General features: G+C 42.7%; 2 protein-coding genes across 5 annotated transcripts in view; one reads left to right on the plus strand and one right to left on the minus strand.

Annotated features, from left to right (window-relative positions):
• Positions 1–20400, plus strand: LOC105467140 (CDKN2A interacting protein N-terminal like). 3 transcript variants are annotated; one of them, XM_071098460.1, is made up of 4 exons: positions 1–303; positions 1927–2026; positions 2433–2511; positions 8648–20400. In XM_071098460.1, exons 1-4 carry the CDS (start codon positions 65–67, stop codon positions 8728–8730), a joined length of 501 nt encoding a protein of 166 aa, XP_070954561.1. In that variant the 5' UTR covers positions 1–64; the 3' UTR covers positions 8731–20400. The 3 variants fall into 3 exon arrangements, with proteins under 3 accessions (XP_070954561.1, XP_070954562.1, XP_070954563.1); XM_071098461.1 differs by lacking the exon at positions 2433–2511 and having other exon boundaries at positions 4–303; positions 1927–2009; XM_071098462.1 differs by lacking the exon at positions 2433–2511 and having other exon boundaries at positions 10–303.
• LOC105467142 (ubiquitin conjugating enzyme E2 B) overlaps positions 18552–21051 on the minus strand; it is a 20353-nt gene continuing 17853 nt past the window's right edge. For both annotated transcript variants that reach the window (XM_011716582.3, XM_011716581.3), the window contains one exon: positions 18552–20540. In XM_011716582.3, the coding sequence (XP_011714884.1) occupies positions 20412–20540 (129 nt within the window). In that variant the 3' untranslated portion in view covers positions 18552–20411. The remainder of the gene's footprint in view (positions 20541–21051) is intronic.

Genomic DNA, 21051 nt, shown 5'->3' on the forward strand with positions numbered 1-21051 from the left:
GGTGGTGGCGCAGTGCGCGACGGGAAGGCGGCGGGCTATCCGGTCTTCGGCTGCAGCGGGCACCATGGTCGGTGGCGAGGCGGCAGCTGCAGTGGAGGAGCTGGTCTCGGGGGTGCGGCAGGCGGCCGACTTCGCGGAGCAGTTCCGCTCCTACTCAGAGAGCGAGAAGCAATGGAAGGCCCGCATGGAATTCATCTTGCGCCACCTGCCCGACTACCGCGACCCGCCCGACGGCGGTGGCCGCCTGGACCAGCTGCTGTCCCTCTCCATGGTCTGGGCCAACCATCTCTTCCTAGGCTGCAGGTGCGGACCCCTGCCGGCCGGCTGATCCTGTCCCCTCTCTTCCGACCCTCAAGCCCTCTTCCAGGGCTCACCCCTGACCCGAACCTCTGCCCCAGACTGAACCCGCTCCCAACCTCCATCCGCATTGCCCGGCCCGAAGACTGATTCTCACCCTGAAGGCCCCTTGGAACGATCCTTATCTTTGAGCCTCAGTTTTCTCTTCTGGTAAAAGGGTGGTTATGATGACTGTAATAATTAAAGGGTGAAGAGCTAAATACATGGCGGGTTCAAAAGTTGCTATTGTTATATGTATTACTACTATTATTAGCTCAAACCATCACCTTTGCAGTGTGCATTCGAAGTCCGTTAGCCTCTGTCACCTACATGGCAAAGTGCAGAGACAGAAACGGAGATCCCTATTTTACAGATGAAAAAGCTTAGGGAGGGAAGTGATGTAACTAGGACCATGCAGCTTCTGGCAGGTTTGATGGATTTTAACCACTAATGACAGGATGTAATCTGTATCCTGTGCCTTTTTGTCCTCACTCCACAGCCCACTGGGTCCTAAGTAGGAACCAGCTTTACCTCTTTGTTTTCCCTCTTATGAAAATGACCGATGCCTTTTTGTCAAGGTCCCAAAGCCCACTTCATCCTGGCTGCTGCACCAAAAGGACAAAGACCCGCTTTTGAAGTGCCTGATAAGGCATTCCCTTCACCCCTCCATGAGGAAGGTGGCAAATCTTGAGACTCCCTGTTAGAGAGCCTCCATTTTCCTGAAATTGTGTTAGGAAAATAGGGTGACTTGGTTTGATCTTGGTTTCTATACCTATTATGGTTGCCTGACTCTGGTCATTTGGCCCCTCCAGGCCTAAGCCACTTGGTTTTGCTTCACATATTGGGGTTTATTAGAACAGTACGTAGGGAACCAATGCCAGAGGCACCCGTCCCTTTTCCCTGCCTTCTAGGTGCTCCTGGGAAATCCTGGTTTTCCATGGTTAGGCGAATGTCAGAGAATTGGGCAAATAAATAATGTTTTTGTTAGACTGACATTCCATGTATTTAAAAAATAAAAATATTTCGGCCCTCATCCCGTATCTGAGAATATCTGTTGTTAGATGTACAGTGCCTCTGTTCTTCTAAATCTTGAAACATTTGCTCTACTGGTATTTATAAAGTCCACTTCTGTATCTACAAGCAAGAAGTGTTCACAGGACCAGGCGCAGTGTCTCAAGCCAGTAATCCCAGCACTTTGGGAGACCGAGGCAGGAAGATCACTTGAGGTCAGGAGTTCGAGACCAGCCTGGCCAACATGGTGAAACCCTGTCTCTACTAAAAATACTAAAATTAGCCGGGCATGGTGGCACACGCCTGTAATCCCAGCTACTCAGGAGGCTGAGGCAGGAGAATTGCTTGAACCTGGGAGGTGGAGGTGGCAGTGAGCCAAGATCACACCACTGCACTCCAGCCTGGGGGATACAGCAAGACTCCATCTCAAAACCTTGTGCTGAGCATGTATAGGTTTGCCCTGCAGTATCAGATCAGTTCTCTGAGAGTTGATTTTATGGTTGAGCAACCTGCAGTTTCTTATTAATTCACAATGACAATTCTTCCAAGGTTTTTACCTTATTACTTTTTATTGTGCAGTTACAATAAAGACCTTTTAGACAAGGTGATGGAAATGGCCGATGGGATTGAAGTGGAAGACCTGCCACAATTTACTACCAGAAGTGAGTTAATGAAAAAGGTAAATAGGATTTCCAAGTGTATGTGATGAAATGGTGTAGAGTTAACAGTCCCTGCTTTGATGACACTATATTAGAGTATTGTTTTTGAGTGCTCTTGTTTACTACCCCAAAGACCTATACCTTTTCATTATTATTTCCCCATAATTGGTATAACCTTTTCATAAGTAGTTGACAACACATTGTGATAAATTATGCGTTGTTGATGAGGTAACACATAAGCTTAACTTCTTCTGGGTGATTAGGAACATTGTTTTGAGATTTTTGCTTGATGTTTAAAAAAATGTTGGCTAGAATACTTGTTTCCTACTTGTTAAAAAATCTTGTTGGTAATAGAGTAACTAACTCATCCTTACCCTGGCCGTGAGTGCTGACCTGACTAGTTTGGCTTCTCTGATTTGCTGATAGGAATGTGGCTGGAGCAATGTCGATACCATAGCTGTTCTCTATCCTGTGGGGTCTGATCTCAGGCGATGGATTTTTTACAGTGAGTCTTGCCTAGAGTCTTGAATCTGGATGCTGGAGCTGGGCCTATAGAGAGTGTGGCAGAAAGAACCTCAGAGTATGGAGCTGGGCATCCCAGCTATTAATACTTTTCAGAATCACCCCCAATATGTACTTGTTTCACATTTATCTGCTCAGGCAGCAGAATTAATTGCTCGCTTATCTTCCAAAATTCCTTTGGCACTTTATCCAGACCTCTTTTAAAGCAGTTGTGACCTTGAGGGAAGAGATGGTGTCTAAAGTTTTATTTAGTCTTTAGTACTCCCAAACCTAGTATACTTATACCCCAGAGAAGGTACTCAGAAAATACTTATAAAATCGACTGAAGCAATGTAAAAAGCTACTGGTCCCTTTTTAGGTCTGCCCTTAGAAACATAGGTAAGCCCATTCCTCCACATTCAGGTCTTGTCTTGGGAGGTGGGGCACATACAGAGGTCCTCTTCCGAATGGGTGTCAAGGATCTAATCAAATCCTCAGTTGCTCGTAAAGTATTTCAGTCCCAAACAGCACACCCCACTTGATTTTCAGGATGGTTTGTTTTTCTTAAAAAAGTATTCTTTTAGTTTTAATCTGAACCTGGGGAAAAGCTTCAGGTTGGTTTTTGAGATGCTATTATGTTTTTAAAATTGGCTGTTATCTCAATGCAGTACTCCTGACAAAAAATAAATAAATAAGTAAAACCAGCTGTTACAAAGGGGCTACTGTTTTTAGCCAGGGGGCAATGTGAATTGCGAGTTTGTGGCTTTTTGGATCTTCTCAGGTAATACTTAAAAACTTATTGGGCAGTCCTTGGGTGTCCTATAGTGAGGTTCTTGGGGCCCAGCCAGGGAGGAGCTAGTTTCTGGCTGCTGGAGTATACCTTATGGGGCAGGGGCAGAGGCAGAGGTAGGCAGGGAGTGAGGTGAGCCTTTGTTTTTAATTTATTTTTTAGACAGAGTCTCACTTTGTCACCCAGACTGGAGTGCAGCAGCACGATCTCGGCTCACTGCAACCTCTGCCTCCAAGGCTCAAGTGATTCTAGCACCTCAGCCTCCTCAGTAGCTGGGATTACAGCCGGGTACTACCACACCCAGCTAATTTTTGTATTTTTAGTAGAGATGGTTTTGCCATGTTTTCCAGGCTGGTCTTGAACTCCTGGCCTCAAGTGATCTGCCCACCCTCCCAAAGTGCTAGGATTACAGGCATGAGCCACTGCACCTGGCCGAGCCTTTATTTTTTAACTGCTGTGGTAGATTCTTTCCTTTTTGTTTCTAAGAGATTTTCTGATTTTCCTTTTTTTTTGAGACGGAGTTTTGCTCTTGTTGCCCAGGCTGGAGTGCAATGGTTCAGCTCACTGCAACCTCTGCCTTGCAAGTTTAAGTGATCCCTTGCCTCAGCCTCCCGAGTGGCTGGGATTACAGGCACCTGCCACCACGCCCGGCTATTTTTTGTATTTTTAGTAGAGATGGGGTTTCACCATGTTGGCCAAGCTGTTCTCCAACTCCTGACTTCAGTTGATCTGCCCACTTCAGCCTCCCAAAGTGTTGGGATTACAGGCGTGAGCCACCATGCCTGGAAAGGTTTTCTGATTTTTTATATCAGTTCTCCATTATACTTCTCTGTCTTATATGTTTTCTGAAAGGTATCTGAACTCCTTCCAGTCATGTTGGGTATTAGAGATCAGAACACCTAATGACATTGGGCTGCAGACCCCAGTAGGAGACTGAGGAGGTTTGGCACGTCCCAAACATTATAGACCAGTGTGAAATGTGTGTGTGTGTGTGTGTGTTAGGGTCTTTCTGAAACATCCTAAAGGGGTCTTATACTTAAAAAATGTACAGAGCCCCTGCCCTGGGATGTTCATTCTTGACACTGTCATTGCACAGTGTGAGTCTACAGAGAAGAGTCCTCAGTCATGAAATTATCATCTTGAAACCAGTGCTGCCATCTTACTAATCATTAGCAGTTAGCTATGTGGAAGAAACCTATACAGAGGCCATACTTCTATAGCATTTTTATATTATTTTATTTTTGTTTTTTGAGACAAGAGTCTCGCTCTGTCACCCAGGCTGGAGTGCAGTGGCTGGATCTCTGCTCACTGCAAGCTCCGCCTCCCAGGTTTACACCATTCTCCTGCCTCAGCCTCCCGAGCAGCTGGGACTACAGGCGCCCACCACTACGCCCGGCTAGTTTTTCGTGTTTTTTCTAGTAGAGACAGGGTTTCACCGCGTTAGCCAGGATGGTCTTGATCTCCTGACCTCGTGATCCACCCATCTCGGCCTCCCAAAGTGCTGGGATTACAGGCTTGAGCCACCGCGCCCAGCCAGTCTATAGCATTTTTGAATTGTGTTGCAACTTCCTTCAAATAAAACCTATATTTTTCTAAGTAGCCAGGTTTAACTTTAGTCTGTTGATGCCACTGTAAGTGAAATTCAGCTGATTCTGAAAGGTGAGATACTTCGTGGGTGCATAGAGTTTTGCCAGTTTTGTTTTGTGCATAGAGTTTTGCCTGTTGCTCAGGCTGGAGTGCAGTGACTTGCTCACAGCTAACTGCAGCCTTGACCTCCCAGGCTCAAGTGATCCTTGCACCTTAGCCTCCCCAGTAGCTGGGACTACAGGTGTGCGCCACTATGCTTGGTTAATTTTTGTAGAGACCAGGTTTCGCTGTGTTTTCGCTGTGTTCTGGTCTCAAATGATCCAACTGCCTCAGCCTCCCAAAGTGCTGGTGTGAGTAACTGTGCCTGGTGAGTCTTTAAGACTTCTAGATAAGCCCATTCTGAGAACGAGTCATCTGATCTGTGTACCATGACAAATTTGTGTGGTATTGAAGGCTGTCCCCTCTCCATTGAAGGCCACTGGAAAGAGAGCCATGAGGACTTTGCAGCAGTTTTGTCCTTTGCCTGCAGTTTTTGCACACATGATAGAGGATGCTGATAAACATTAGGCAACATTGCCAGCCCATAGACAAAATACTCCTGATGTCCAGCCATACACCTGAAAACGTCTGTTGTTGTTCTGCCCAGAATTGATCTTTAGCTAAAAAATTAGAGTTTAGTTGAGTTTTAAAGCTAGCTACCAAGTGGGAGTAAATTTCCTGGCATTGTTGGTATCTCAAGACAGTGATGATGATTTGGAGGCACAGGCTCTTTAAGATTTTAAAAATACTTTATGGCTATTCTGCAGCTTTGAGGCAAGTACAGCTCTGCAATCTGTCCAGCTCTTTTTTTAAGTCTGAGAAAAGAAATGAGCATTGGTTTCTGACAGGTGGGATTTGTTGGACAGTTGCAGTATATGATTTTTTTTTTCTTTTGAAAGGGGATTGAAACACACATACATTGAGTAAGCAATCTTGATTATCTAACTGCCATCCTAGGCTCCTGCTAGCAGCCTTTGTGGTTGCTCACCTTACCAATTAATGAGCGATAATTAACAAAGAGCAGCAGCTGACTCAGGAAAGGTGTCATTGCTATGACTGTCAGAGTTGATATGTCCAAGGTAATGTCTTAAGGAGAAAGGAGTGATTGACTAGGAAGCTATCATTACTGACTCAAAGAAGCTGTCAACCTAATTATGTGGTCCGTTTTTTCTGAGAACATTTTTATCCCAAGAGGGAAAATGGCAGTATGAAAAGTGACTATGAAGGCCAGGCGTGGTGGCTCACACCTGTAATCCTAACACTATGGGAGGCCGAGGCAGGCAGATCATGAGGTCAGGAGTTCGAGACCAGCCTGACCAACATGGTGAAACCCCCATCTCTACTAAAAATACAAAATTTAGCTGGGCGTGGTGGTGCGTGCCTGTAATCCCAGCTACTCAAGAGGCTGAGGCAGGAGAATCACTGGAACCTGGGAGGCAAAGGTTGCAGTGAGCGGAGATCACACCACTGCACTCCAGCCTGGGCAACAGAGCGAGACTTTGCCTCAAAACAAAAAATAATAAACAAAAAGAAAAGTGACTATGAAATTTGAAAGCCCAGGTGCATTGGCTCATGCCTATAATCCCAGCACTTTGGGAGTCTGATGAGGTGGGCAGATCATTTGAGGTTCAGAGTTCAAGATCAGCCTGGCCAACATGACAAAACCCCATCTACTAAAAATACAAAAATTAGCCAGGTGTGGTAGTACATGCCTGTAGTCCCAGTTACTGTGGAAGCTGAGGCAGGAGAATCACTTGAGCCTGGAAGGTGGAGGTTGTAGTGAGCCGAGATTGCACCACTGTACTCTAGCCTGGGTGATGGGGTGAGACAGTTTCAAAAAAAAAGAAAGAAAAAGAAATTTCAAAGAAAAGTAAGAAAAACAAGTGTGCCTGATTTTGTGCATTTTGTTATATTGGTAAGCTCTGAGGTACTAGAGCTGCCGCTTCCTTGGTGGAAGCAGCTGTGATTCTAAGATGGTGCAAATGTTGGTGAGTATTTAAAAAAAAAAAAAAAATCAACCTGGCCTGGTGGCTCCGCCTGTAATCCCAGCACTTTGGAAAGCCGAGGTGGGAGAATTGCTTGAGCCCAGGAGTTCCAGACCAGCCTGGGTAGGATAGTGAGACTTTTGTCGCAACAAAAAATAAAATAAAAACTATCTGGGCATGGTGGCACATGCCTATGGTCCCAGCTACTCGAGAGGCTGAGGTGGGAGGATCACTTGAGCCTGGGAGGTTGAGGCTGCAGTCAGCCATGATCGTACCACTGCACTCCAGCTTGGGTGACAGAGTGAGACCCTGTCTCAAAGAAAAGTTAAAAAAAAAAATCAGCCATCAGATTAGTTAAATCAGAGGTCTTGTTGTACCCCAAGATAAACGCTCATTGGAGCTACTTGTCTTTTACTCTTTATCCACTAGAAATAGAAGCCAGAAAAGGTGTGTCTCATCCCACAGACCAGTCTTGTCTGGAGCTCATGAGTCAGTAGTGGATCACCTGCAAACACCTGTGGAAAAGACGGTATTCACAGCAGCCCAAACCGGCAGCAGCTGTGTGCTTCCATAGCATTGGTCTGTCCTGTCATTTGAGAGATGACTTAGGGGATTTTTTTCTTTTTGGACTTAAGATGGTTACTTTAGGCATTCCCCTAAATGATGAAAGTCTTCTTATAATTTGCTTTTGCTGAGGAATTTTGTTTTTTTTTCATCTCAAAAAGACTGACTGGGACCGGGCGCAGTGGCTCACGCCTCTAATCCCAGCACTTTGGGAAGCCGACGTGGGTGGATCATGAGGTCATGAGTTCAAGACCAGCCTGGCCAAGATGGTGAAACCCCGTCTCTACTAAAAACTACAAAAATTAGCCAGGTGCAGTGGCAGGCACCTGTAATCCCAGCTACTTGGGAGGCTGAGGCAGGAGAATTGCTTAAACCCGGGCAGCAGAGGTTGCAGTGAGCCGAGATCGCGCCACTGCACTCCAGCCTGGGTGACAGAGTGAGACTCCATCTCAAAAAAAAAAAAAAAAAAAAAAAAAAAGCACTGACTGGCCTACCTAGGAAACAGGTCATACCTTGAAATCTCTGATTACTAAAAAGACTCTCCGATTGATTCACTTGCACTGCTAAATGTTAAGGAAATTCATTCAAATACAAGGTGACAGCCAAAGTGATTTTTTCACACCCTGCTTAAAAGTTGTCTAAAGCCAAGTTTAAATTTACCAGAGGTGCTAGAGAGTACCCAGAAAGAATAGCTCTGCTTCATTTCACCACTATTTGAAGACATGCTTTTACAGTTTCTAATAGTGTGAAATCCAGAAATATATAACCTTCACATCTAAATATCCTGACTCAATGTGAAATGTTGTGAATTACTACCTGAATTGACTGCTTTTAATTTAGAACAATAAGTGTTTGTGTGACTCTGTTTTTAGAACCTTTGACTGCAAAGCATGCCAGGAAAAGTATTTTAAGCATTTCCATTATCACTTAAATTGTGAACATTTATAGATTGCAAGTGACAAGACAGGAAAATCAAGTTCTGGCTTCCAAATGGATGGTGTGGTCAATGTTTTGCTGAATTTTCTGTATGTTGTAAAATATTAATAATTTCTGAGTATACTTACTGTCTGGATAGTACATAAATATTACATCACTGCTATATTTTAATTTATGAAGATGAATTTGAGTCACTGGACTATGTGGTTATATAACTTTTTCTTTTCTTTTTTTCCCAGCATCAAAGCTAAGCCAGAAGATTTATCACATTTTCATCATCAGCTACAGGATTAGACAGGAGGCTGGGATGAATGTGACATAGACCACAGCAGCTCTCTTAAGACTCCTGGTATTACCAACATAAAGAGGCAGGTGGAATGAGAAGGACTCTGTCTAGATTGGCTTTTTTAACATTCTCATTTTTTCCAGTAGTTATCACTGTAAAAGTATGCATGGATATTTATGTATTTATAAATCATGTACTCTAAGATGAGTTCATCAACATTGTAAAAGCCCTCTTTTCTATTTTCAGTTTTTTTTTTTTTTTTTTTCTTACCAACAAGGTCTCTGTCACCCAGGCGGGAGTACAAAGGTGCAGTATTGGCTCATTGCAGCCTTGAACTCCTGGCCTCATATTTTCAGGGTTTTTTGTTTTTCGTTTTGTTTTTTTGAGACAGAGTTTTGCTCTGTCACCTAGGCAGGAGTGCAGTGGCGTGGTATATTTTCAGTTTTTAAATGTCAGAATTTTTGTTTAAAATGCCTTTTTGGGCTGGGCACAGTGGCTCACACCTGTAATAATCCCAGCACTTTGGGAGGCCGAGATGAGCGGATCACCTGAGGTTAGGAGTTTGAGACCAGCCTGGCCAACACGGTGAAACCCCGTCTCTACTAAAAATACAAAAAAAATTAGCTGGGCGTGGTGGCAGACATCTGTAATCCCAGCTACTCAGGAGGCTGAGGCAGAAGAATCGCTTGAACCTGGGAGGTGGAGGTTGCAGTGAGCCAAGATCGCACCGTTGCACTCCATCCTTGGTGACAAAAGTGAAACACTCTCAAAAAAATAAAAATGATAAAATAAAATGCCTTTTTGTTGTTGATGTAATGGCAGGTAATGAATTTTATAGTTTAGATTTTTCGACAATGTACCTTTAAGTGCAATTCTCTTTTATGGCCTTTTTCTTCCCCCACCAAGGCAAATCATATCCTTTAATTCCTATTTCCACCTGAAATTTATACCATACCTATACCCAACTACCATACATACTCATCCTTTTTTAAGAAATGAGAATCAAATCATAGACTTGAAGTACCCACCAGCTCATGGAAAGAGGCGGCCTACCAAAAAGCATCTGGCCTTAGTTTAAAACGCATTGACACAGGATTCCAGGGCTTTGTCCGGTCAGCAAGTTGATTTGTAAATTCTGTCTCCCAGTCTGCTTTTCTGGAGGAAGCCTGAGGCTTGGGTCTTCTAGACTTGAGGAACCACCTTGCACATAGCCTCTTAAGAAATGCTTGTTGCAGTCCTGCTTTGCTCTGAAATTTTGCTGTTAATGTTCCTCAACTAAGTGTCTGTTCTGTACCCCCTCTCTGCTCCTCTTTCTTGTTTAGTCCGCTCCATTAAGTAAATAGGTCTAGGCATAAATACTGGGAGAGGGGCTTCATTTGGGAGGCAGTAGTGTAAGTTTATCACAGGTCGCTCAACAGTGGCAGGCGCTGTGCTTGGTACTAGCAATAGTGGCAAATAAGACGTTGGACCCTGCAGTCCGGGCATGGTGGCTCACGCCTGCAATCCTAGCACTTTGGGAGGCAAGGTGGTCAGATCACAAGGTCAGGAGTTTGAGACCAGCCCAGCCAACATGGTGAAACTCCACCTCTACTAAAAATACAAAAATTAGCTGGGTGTGGTGGTGTGTGCCTGTAGTCCCAGCTACCCAGGAAGCTGGGGCAGGAGACTCACTGGAACCCAGGAGGCAGAGGCTGCAGTGAGCCAAGATTACACCACTGCACTCCAACCTGGGCAGCAGAGCAAGACTCCATCTTAAAAAAAAAAAAAAAAAAAAAAAAAAAGCATTTTCTTAGTCTGAGTAGGATGCTATGAAAAAAAGAGAAGAAAATGCATTTCCATTGGTTTCTCATGAATTCCATTTCTTTATATGATATGATGCCCTGATAAAATAATAATAGCCTTTCAGGAATGCATGCACTACATAAAGCAAGTTTAAATTGTGGAATGATTTCCCTTCCATTGCTTTTATTTATTTTTGTTTTTTCAGAGCCGGGGTCTATCACTCTGTCACCCAGGCTGGAGTGCAGTGGTGCAATCATAGCTCACTGCAGCCTCAGACTACTGGCCTCAAGTGATTCTCTTGCCTCAGCCTCCCAAAGTGCTAAGAATACAGGCAGGAGCTACTAAACCTGGCCTCCTTTAGTTTGTTTTTGAAGACTTCTCTAGTTAATCAAAATCAAGTTTTGTTTCAATTTTCTAATAGGTTTTCTCTCATTGTTTCCTCACTTAAACTGCTTTTCTTCTCGTGTTTTACAATTTCTGTGGCTATCTCACATATAAAATTAACCAGTATTTTAGAATTTCATCCTTTATTTCTGGAATAGAAAATGGCAAAGAAATCTAAATGTTTGCATTTCAGCAATAGTCGTATAGGTAAAATGGCCCACTGTCAGCCTTGAAACAGTACCTCATATCACATAGAAGTTCATATACAGTGTCTTGCTGAAGACTTGGGGTAAAGATAGAGTGAGATCATAGGAAGGGACAAGTAATAAATAGGAGGAGAACTTTTTTTTTTTTTTAATCCAAACTACGCCTAGAAAACTGCTTTCTGAAACATTCCTTAGTCTGTGGCTCACCTGATAATCTACCTTATCAGGAGGTAAGGATTCTGTCTGAACTCAGGATCCATTTGGATCGGTGGCCTACCTATGGGCAATGAGAGGAATCATATTAACTGTCACTGTCCATCCTCTGATGCTTTGTAGTCTGTAGTAAAATATGTACTGTCCCATCTAAAATATGAGAATTGTGTTACCCTAAATGTCAGATAAGTTGGTGTTTCTCAGCTCTCCAGCTCTAAAGAATCCCTGCTGGGTATCCCTTTATATCTGGAAGGAGACTGTCAGCTTCTGGTATCTAAGACCTGTGTGCCCTAAAACATCTAGTTATGGCTGTCATTCTTAACTAGTTTAGGGATAACTTTCTGTAGGAATAAGAGTAAACAGATCTTCAGAGGCAAGCGTTTTAGAACTTATTGAAGACTTTTGGTCATATGGAAACTTCATTCAACAAAGAGTGCACCCTTAAAAAAAATCTCTACTGTCATTGGGTATGTGTATCTGCGTGTGTGTGTATATATATATATACATACATACATATACATATAGATATAAAATGAAAAGCCAGGCAAGATTGTTTCTTCCCCAAAGTTCACTTTGTCTGTTCTTTTTTTTTTTCTAAGTTAGAGACAAGATCTTGGTATGTTGCCCAGGCTAGAGTACAATGGCTGTTCACAGGTGCAATCACAGTGCACTACAGCCTTGACCTTCTGGCCTCAAGCCATCTTCCCACCTCAGCCTCCAGAGTGGCTGGGATTACAGATGCATGCTGCGCATAGCTCACTCTGCCTTTTCTAAAGTTAGGACTCCTGGGGCTAGGTGGTGGTGGTGTTGGTTACTCTTCTGATTTTGGTTTGGAAGGTTTTCACAATGACTGCAGTAGGGTCAGAGTCCTCTGCATGTGCTCCTATCAGTGATGGATGTGGGCCTGAAGCCCTGCTCATCTACACACACTAGACCAAATGAGGAGATAGGGTAAAAAGACTATCATCTGAACAGATTGCTTGGAAATCAAAGAACAGAAAATAAAAATTGAGGCTGGGTGCAGAGGCTCCATGCCTATAATCCCAGCACTTTGGGAGGTGGGAAGATCGCTTGAATCCAGGAGTTCAAGACCAGCCTAGGTAACATAGTAAGACCCCATCTCTACAAAACAATTTGAAAAAATAGGCATGGTGGTGCACACCTGTACGTAGTTCCAGCTACTTGGGAGGCTGAGGTGGGAGGATTGCTTGAGGCCAGGAGGTTGAGGTTGCAGTGAGCCATGATAGAGCTGCTGTACTCCAGCCTGGCCAATGAGTGAGACCTTGTCTCAGAAAAGAAAGATGGAGAGAGGATGAGTGACATTGACACTATTTAGCCCCTATTCTCACCTACACTAGAGCTAGAGCTTTTTTCCTTGATGTTGTGTCAGACAGGGATGCCTCTTTAGAATATAAACCAGTGGTCCTAACCCAAGTCCTTTCTTTCCCAGCCTTATAGACTAATGAACCAATGAACCCAAAGTATCCTTGAATGTAGCCCCCTCCAGCCTCATTTGCCTTGGAGAATGTTGCTGTTAGGGGTCTGAGGCAGGTCTTGGTCCTCACCTAATATGACAGAGAGGCAATGAACAGTAAAGAGGTCAACCTTGAGCTGTGTGGACCTAGTGACTAAAGTTCTTGCTTTGCTATGAAAGTTGGCACCAAACTCTCATGCTTCTAGGGCTGCATTTTCCATTCCCTCTGACACTTTCATAGTAAGAATGTTGAATTGTCACTAGTAGGTGTGAGCTGATAGATAGTCCTTCAAATTGAGTGTACTTTACCTCAGTGTAGGCATTTGCAAAGTGGGGATGATTCTTAGTTCAAACTTTATTGGAGGATTCAGTGGAAAAATGAATGTCTATTAGTATCTGGCACTTAGTAGGCTCTCACTGCTTCATTCCTGCCCTGGTTTCCCTCTAAGCCCAAGGAGGAAAGATAGGAAAGCTTTTCAACTTACTTAGATTTACACAAAACAGGGGCCCACAATCATCCCATTCAACCGGGGTCCATCCCTGCAAAGGGCTGCAAAAGTGGACCTTTTCGGTTTAATTTGTGGCGCAGAGCCCAACAGGCAATCTGGCACCCATTAGATGCTAGGTAAATGTCAGATACTAGGTGCATTGTCACCCCTGTACCGCTGGATCGAGGAGGTCTGGAGCTTGTGCAGCCTGTGGGTATGCGCCTTTCATTGTGAGCATGGCCTTTGCTCCAGCACAGGAGGCTTATCCTAGAGTTTGTTTGTTTTTGTTTTTGTTTTCTTGAGATGGAGTTTTGCTCTTGGTGCCCAGGCTGGAGTTCAGTGGTGCGATCTTGGCTCACTGCAACCTCTGCCTCCTGGCTTCAAGCGATTCTCCTTCCTCAGCCTCCTGAGTAGCTGGGATTACAGGTGCCTGCCACCACACCCAGCTAATTTTTTGTATTTTTAGTAGAGACGGGGTTTCATCATGTTGGCCAGGCTGGTCTCAAACTCCTAACCTCAGGTAATCCACCAGCCTCACCCTCCCAAAGTGCAGGGATTACAGGCATGAGCCACCATGCCCAGCCTGTCCTGGAGTTTTGTCCTATAAACTGACTAGATTCCTTATCACTCTGGCTGTGAATTTTGGGCCCCAGCTCACTACAGAACCCAATTCCCCTTAAATCAGCTATTTTCAACATCTCAGGTGGTAAGACTATGACTCAGATTCCTTCTTTTTGTATTCACCAAATTATCTTTTATGATGATTTTCTACTTTTTCAACAAAAAACAGAACTGCTATTTAAGCCGGGAGTGGTGGCCCATGCCTGTAATCCTAGCTACTCAGGAGGCTGAGGCACGAGGATTGCTTGAGCCCAGCAGTTTTGAGTCCAGCCTGGTCAACATACGAGACCCTGTCTCTAAATAAATAAATAAAATTAGCTGAGGTGGCACGTGCCTGTAGTCCCAACTACTCAGGAGGCTGATGTTGGAACTGCTTGAGCCCAAGGGTTCCAGGCTGTAGTGAGCTGTGATCATGTGACTGCATTCCAGACTGGACAAGAAAGTGAGACCCACTTAAAATGTGCCCAGAAGCTCAGAGCTTGGACCCTAGAGGTCCCGTTACTCTACAGAACTCCTGCCGACAGCCTATGCATGCTTGGCCGGAAGCTGTCTGGAAACTAGTTCTCAATCTTTGGCTTTAATAAAATTTCAGTCTTTAGTACTTGTATTGTTATTCTTAGAGCCTAATCCCTGACTTGGTTTTGAGAGGAAGCCATAGTGATTGTAGTCTCAAGCTGCCCTGTGCAAAAGAAGACCAAGCCCCAGTCAAAGAATTAATGTAGCAAGATCCTGTCTCTACCAAAACAAACAAACAAACAAACAAAAACTGTCTAAGCACTAAGACAGGAACTTTTTCCTACAGATTAGTTTATCAAACTCGCCACCTCCAAGCCCTGGTATTGCCTTGGCTGGCTTGCAGAAGGTTCTTTGTCTTTATTCTAAAGGCAACTTTCCAGCTGATGTTCCAGGGTTTCCACCTCAAACCCATACAGGAATACTCCTATGACCAAAGATCTCTGCTACACAGCAAGGTTACCAGTTTAGCTTTTCTTTGGAGTGCTATTTCTCATCTGTAGCTGAAACTAATAACACGGGCTGAAGTCTCTGGACTTCACCCTGTTGTCTGCCCAGTATGGGTCATTAGGCCAAGCAAAAGCATTTTTTTTCTATAGGAAGGGGAAAATATCCCTCAGATTTAAAATGAGGTTAACAGCTAAGCAACTTCCTGTTGTTTTCTTTGTACTAACATCAACACAAAAACATAAAATTTCCAATTCGATCTTATACAATGACTTTATATAGGGGCCAGCCAAAGAACTTCAACCCTGTTTGATATTCTCCTGTTCAGGAGTGCTGCTAGTCCAGCACTCCTGTACTGGTGAGTTACGGTATTGGCAAAAGATCTTGTTTGTAAAGGGGAAAAGGAAGAGGGCAATATATCCCTTGGGCTTCAGAAATAAAGCAGTAAAACCAACCCTTTGCTCTTTATTTGAGATGGAGTCTCGCTCTGTCACCCAGGCTGGAATGCAATGGCGCAATCTCAGCTCACTGCAACCTCCGCTTCCAGGGTTCAAGCAATTCTCCTGCCTCAGCCTCCTGAGTAGCTGGGATTACAGGCGCCCTCCACCACCCCTGGCTAATTTTTAATTTTAGTAGGGACGGGGTTTCGCCACATTGACCAGGCTGGTCTCCAATTCCTGACCGCAGGTGATGCACCTGCCTCAGTCTCCCAAAGTGCTGGGATTACAGGCGTGAGCCGCCACGGCACCCAGTCCCCTTTGCTCTTAGGGGGATTTGCCTCAAGTGCTTTTATGTTTGCATTTTGGCAGTCTTAAAGACACAGTAGAGAACAACTCCTGCATTCCAGAAGAATGACTAAATTGTTCAGGTTGATGGAACCCGAGGGGAACTTTTCAGAGGGGGATCTTTTCAGAGACAGGCTTCAATTCCCTTTACAGGAGTTCCCAGCCCAGTGGCACTTTATGAATCTGTCTTCCAAATAAGACTTCAGAGGAGCCAACCTCCCCTAAAAGACTACAGAAGTATCATACTTGTAACCAAGACTGTTACTATTATATAAAGACTTTCTCTAACTGGCCAAAAGGTTACTTTGCTTTCTCCAGGCAGAGCCCACTCTATTATATATTAGAGTCTTCCCAAATATATTAATCCAGAAGTCACTGATGAACAAAAGCAACATGTGGCCAAGCTTTAGCATTTACTTCCTGAAAGTTATTTCATATGCAAGTTTCTCACGCAAGTCTGAATCTTCCATATGGCAAAGAGAACTCTGGAGCCCAAGTTCTTCCAGGGTTCTTGATTTCAGCCATCAAGGAACTAATGTTGAGCTGTGGAGCAGTCAGATAACCAACAAGGTTTGTAATGGGCACAGCTCATTCATCTTTTTGGCTCAACTAAAAATTCCTAGGCCATCCTGTGAACACAAGAAGCACTGAAACCTCAAGGTATTTCTGACAAAATTGTTTTAAAAAGCTGTAGTGATGGTGAGGAGAATTCATTGAAGGAAGAATGGCACACATTTAATTGTGTCTTCTTTGTTCAAACAATAAAGTCCTTTCAACAATAAAATTTAGTTTCTAATATCTTTGCTGTCATATACTAGAATGACTGATGACAACTAATCTTTCCCCCATCTGGTAACAGTTAATTCCCCCCATAACTAGATGGGAACTAAAGTAATAGAGCTACCATCTTGGCATAAGGCCTCTGTCCTACGGATAATTTCATTTACCATGAATAGCTTTCCAACTATTCACTTTTCTATTTAAATACATGATTCTCACATAACTCAGATTCCACTTGGACTCTACATTGTTGAATGCAATGGAGAAGAACTGTCATAAATACCATCAAGACTACAAAATTTGATCCCTACTTCTTAAAACCTGGGAGAACTGAAATATGAAACACCTTAGACGTAACTCTGAAGTATACTATGATCCTCAGGGTTATCTCTTAAAGAATACTAAATGAATAAATAGGCAGTTAACTTTGTTTAATGAGCATTAAACAGACGGTTACTAATACCACACCTTTAATAACTTACTTCTCTGCTATCTTCCACCTACATGAGTGAATTTAGAGCTGTGGAGCAGTCAGATATCAACAAGGTTTGTAATGGGCACAGCTCATTCATCTTTTTGGCTCAACTAAAAATTCCTAGGCCATCCTGTGAACACAAGAAGCATGGAAAGTTATTCATATTAATGAAACTTGGTGTGTGGGGTGGGGGGGTGGAGGAGAGAAATCCTACAGACTCAAGGATATTTCCAGGAAGGGGAAAAATGTGGCTTATTGATAAGTCAGTCCTTTATATAGAAACCAGAAAGTGTTCCTAAAGTCAGTGGAAAACAGTAGTCAAGAAAGCACTTTCAGCTGAGTGCAGTGGCTCATGCCTGTAATCCCAGTGCTTTGGGAGGCTGAGACAGGATGATCAGTTGAGCCCAGGACTTTGAGACCAGCCTGGCCAACATAGTGAGACACCGTCTCTACAAAAGTAAAAAAATTAGCCGGGTGTGGGGGCATGCACCTGTAGTCTCAGCTACTCAGGAGGTTGAGGTGGTAGGACGGCTTAAGCCTGGGAGGTTGAGACTGCAGTGAGCTGCCTGGAGGCACTGCATCCAGCCTGGGAAACAGAGCAAGACCCTGTCTCAAAAAAAAAAAAAAAAAAAAAAGGAAACCTTTTCACTGGAGTAGACACAAGTCTGTATAAAACTAAATAAATTAAAGTATTTCCACAAATTGGGATGAATGTTGAAGTTCTATAGAATTTCTAAAACCAATCTCAGCCTCTGAAAAGATAGCACATTTCTGGATAAGACCACATAGGGTTCAAATCCTAGTTCTATAACTTACTGGCTGGTTGATCTTGAGCAAGTCACTTCATCTATCTGTGCCTAGTTTCATCATCATCTTTGTTGGTTTTTTTTGAGCCGGAGTCTCACTGTTGCCTAGGCTGAAGTGCAGTGGTAAGGTCTCGGCTCACTGCAACCTCTGCCTCCCAGGTTCAAGTGATCTCCTGCCTCAGCCTCCCGAGTAGCTGGGATTACAGGCACATGCCACCATGCCTGGGTAATTTTTGTATTATTAGTAGAGACGGGGTTTCACCATGTTGGCCGGGCTGGTCTTGAACTCCTGACCTCAGGTGATCGGCCCACCTCAGCCTGCCAAAGTGCTGGGATTACAGGCGTGAGCCACTGTATTTGTGAATTTGAAACAAAATAATGTATGTTAAAAGTGCTTAGAATAGTGCCTTTCGCAGATTATTCTGTGCTAGGGGTATTGTTACAGGGAATTGCACCACACATGCATTTAAACTTTTTAACATGAATCCATCAATATAACTTTGTACCAACATAAATAAATGTATTTTAGTTCTAGCCCTAGCATACATTTATGAAACTGACCTAGAGTTTAAAGTAAACACTTTGTACAACTCAACCTTGTAAATCGAAGGTTTATATCTGCTACTTAACCAAAGAAATAGGAATCTGTTCCAAGGCTGCAGAAAAAAGTGAGGATTGAAAAAAGCGTATAGATTGAACCTTCTTAAGGATTTTGTCGAAAAGGAATGTGGACGCTATGAGTTTTATGCATGTGTTGAATTTTGTTGGTTAGAACTCACTGACCTCCCTGCAAAGTAACTTCTTTATAATAATCTACCAATACTTGAAATGTTCCTGTTTTAAACTGGGAAAGGCAAAAACAGGTCAAGAATAAAAATCGATGTTGAAGTAGTAACCAGATAGCATTTAATGAAATAAGAGGGCAGACCCTCATGGCTACTGTATATTTAATCTAGGAGTTACTGGAGTGAATGTCTATAATTTGTTTTGGAGCTAAATTATAAAAGCACCACACAATTAAAGCATCTTTTTGGGAGCCACGATTCCAGTGAGTGAATTCCCATTGGTATCAAAGTTCCCTAAGATCATACACTTACCCCAGAATTTGCCAAGTAATAGCTTTTATTTTTAAAGACAGGGTATTGCTCTGTCACCCAGGCTGGAGTGCAATGGCATAATCACAGCTCACTGCAGCCTCAACCTCCTAGGCACAAGCTATTCTGCCACCTCAGCCTCCTAAGTAGCTGTGACTACAGGCAAGCGCCACTATGCCCAATTGATTTTATAAAAATTTAAAGTAGAGACAAAGTCTTATTATGTTGCCCTGGCTGGTCTCGAAGTCCTGGCCTCAAGTGATCCTCCTGCCTTTGTCTCCCAAAGTGCTGGGATTACAAGTGGGAGCCACCTGGCCCAGCCCATAATCATTTATCCAATCAATGTTAAACATTGCATAATGAATAGAAGCTGTAGATATTGCCATACTGTAACCCAATCTTATGGATATGACAAGAAACTCTTGGGGTTACTGAAATAGCTGTTTTATCTACTAGAGAGACTACACAGGTGGTTCAACAGAATTTACTTGTATATTTTCCATTTTCTATACTATTTGAAGGCATAGGATAGTTTTGTATTAGCTTTCTACAATACTGTGTTTTAAATTTATCCAGTAAACTAAGATGCAGTACAACTTTTATACAACTCAGGAGATTAAAAAAAAAAATCTCCACAAGAAGAAGCAACTCAGCAGGCCCTGGCATTAAAACATTTCCCAGAATAAACAGATATGCATTGCATTAAAGGTAATTTTCAAATATTTAAGTTACACCAAGATTTCCCTCCAAGATGTGCCTTTCTCAAACCAATGCAATCAATTCATTGCTAATACTGGGGCATGAATTTTTGGCAAATGTTTATGGTTTTACTTTCTTCATTAATCAAAAATTTTTTAAAGTGCTACCAAACAGCAAAACAAGTCGCATCAGTTCTCTGCTCGTGGCAGAAGTGCTAACTGTGAAACCGCAAAAGGTACAGTTTTAACAGTAAGTAATGCATGAAGAAACTGTAACAAATGGCCTAAATACAGAGTTGGACAGAACCAAACCAGTTATGTCTAGAATTACTCAATTGAAACTAATATAGGTACATTCAAAATAAAGTTGGAGATTATAATTGCTATTTAGAATCAAATTTGAAGACTTCCTTGATAAAATGTAAGAATGTTCTTTTGAAATTGTAAATGAAACTATCAATAGATGGAGAGCTAGAGACTTATTAACCCCTCCTACACATATAAGGAAATAAGTGACAAAGTCTCTTGCACTGAAGTTATGTATTTTAACAGCTTTACATGTAATATTCATATATAAAAAACTTTAAGTGCTTTTCTCCAATTTAAAAATCTAAAGAATTCAAAAATAAGGCATTCAATATTTGAAAAAAGTACAGATTTACAAAATGTGTATATTCTGTCATGAAAACTCCACACCAACATTATACACTTGGAAAAAAATACAAACAGGATATATTACAAATTTATGCAGCAATAACTTAGTTCACACCATGCAATAAAAAGTACATTAATCAAGATACACAAGCTTTTGTAGGTTCTAAACTGAAGGACTTTTTTCTTTTTTTTCTGCAGAATCCTTAAAACCTGTGGCACTTAAAATTTGTTAGCCTTTCTACTGAGAGGTAAATTATACACAACAATGATGAAAAAGATTAACAGACCAGTTGTCTATTATGAATCATTCCAGCTTTGTTCAACAATGGCCGAAACTCTTTTCTCATATTCTCGTTTGTTTTCCTGATAAAGCTGTGCTGCCTGGCTATTGGCTGGACTGTTAGGATTCGGTTCATCCAGCAGAGACTAGGAGGAAAGAAAAGAAAAAACAGATTTGCTTAGTTATTCTTTATACTAACGGGTCAGATATGGAATATATTACAGAGAAGTTATACAAAACAACAAATTACTTCAGAGATTAACATGTCATATAATTTTGGGTCTAAATATTTTAGAAATGATTTGATAAATACTATGAGGTTTCCTGCTGCTAAGGAACTTAAGCTTCTGAAATAATGTTCTCAATTGCCTTAAGACCTACAGTTTCGGCTGGGTACAGTGGCTTGCGCCTGTTATCCTAACACTTTGGGAGGCCGAGGCAGGAGGATCCCTTGAGCCCAGCAGTTCAAGATCAGCCTGGGCAACATAGGGAAACTCTGTTTCTATTTAAAACGAAAAAGAGGTCAGGTGTGGTGGCTCATGCCTGTAATCCCAGCACTATAGGAGGCCGAGGCAGGCAGATCACCTGAGGTAGGGAGTTCGAGACCAGCCTGACCAACATGAAGAAAACCCCATAATTTCTAAAAATACAAAATTA

The sequence above is a fragment of the Macaca nemestrina genome, chromosome 6 (genome assembly GCF_043159975.1).
Source record: "Macaca nemestrina isolate mMacNem1 chromosome 6, mMacNem.hap1, whole genome shotgun sequence".
Classification (NCBI taxonomy): Eukaryota; Metazoa; Chordata; class Mammalia; order Primates; family Cercopithecidae; genus Macaca; species Macaca nemestrina.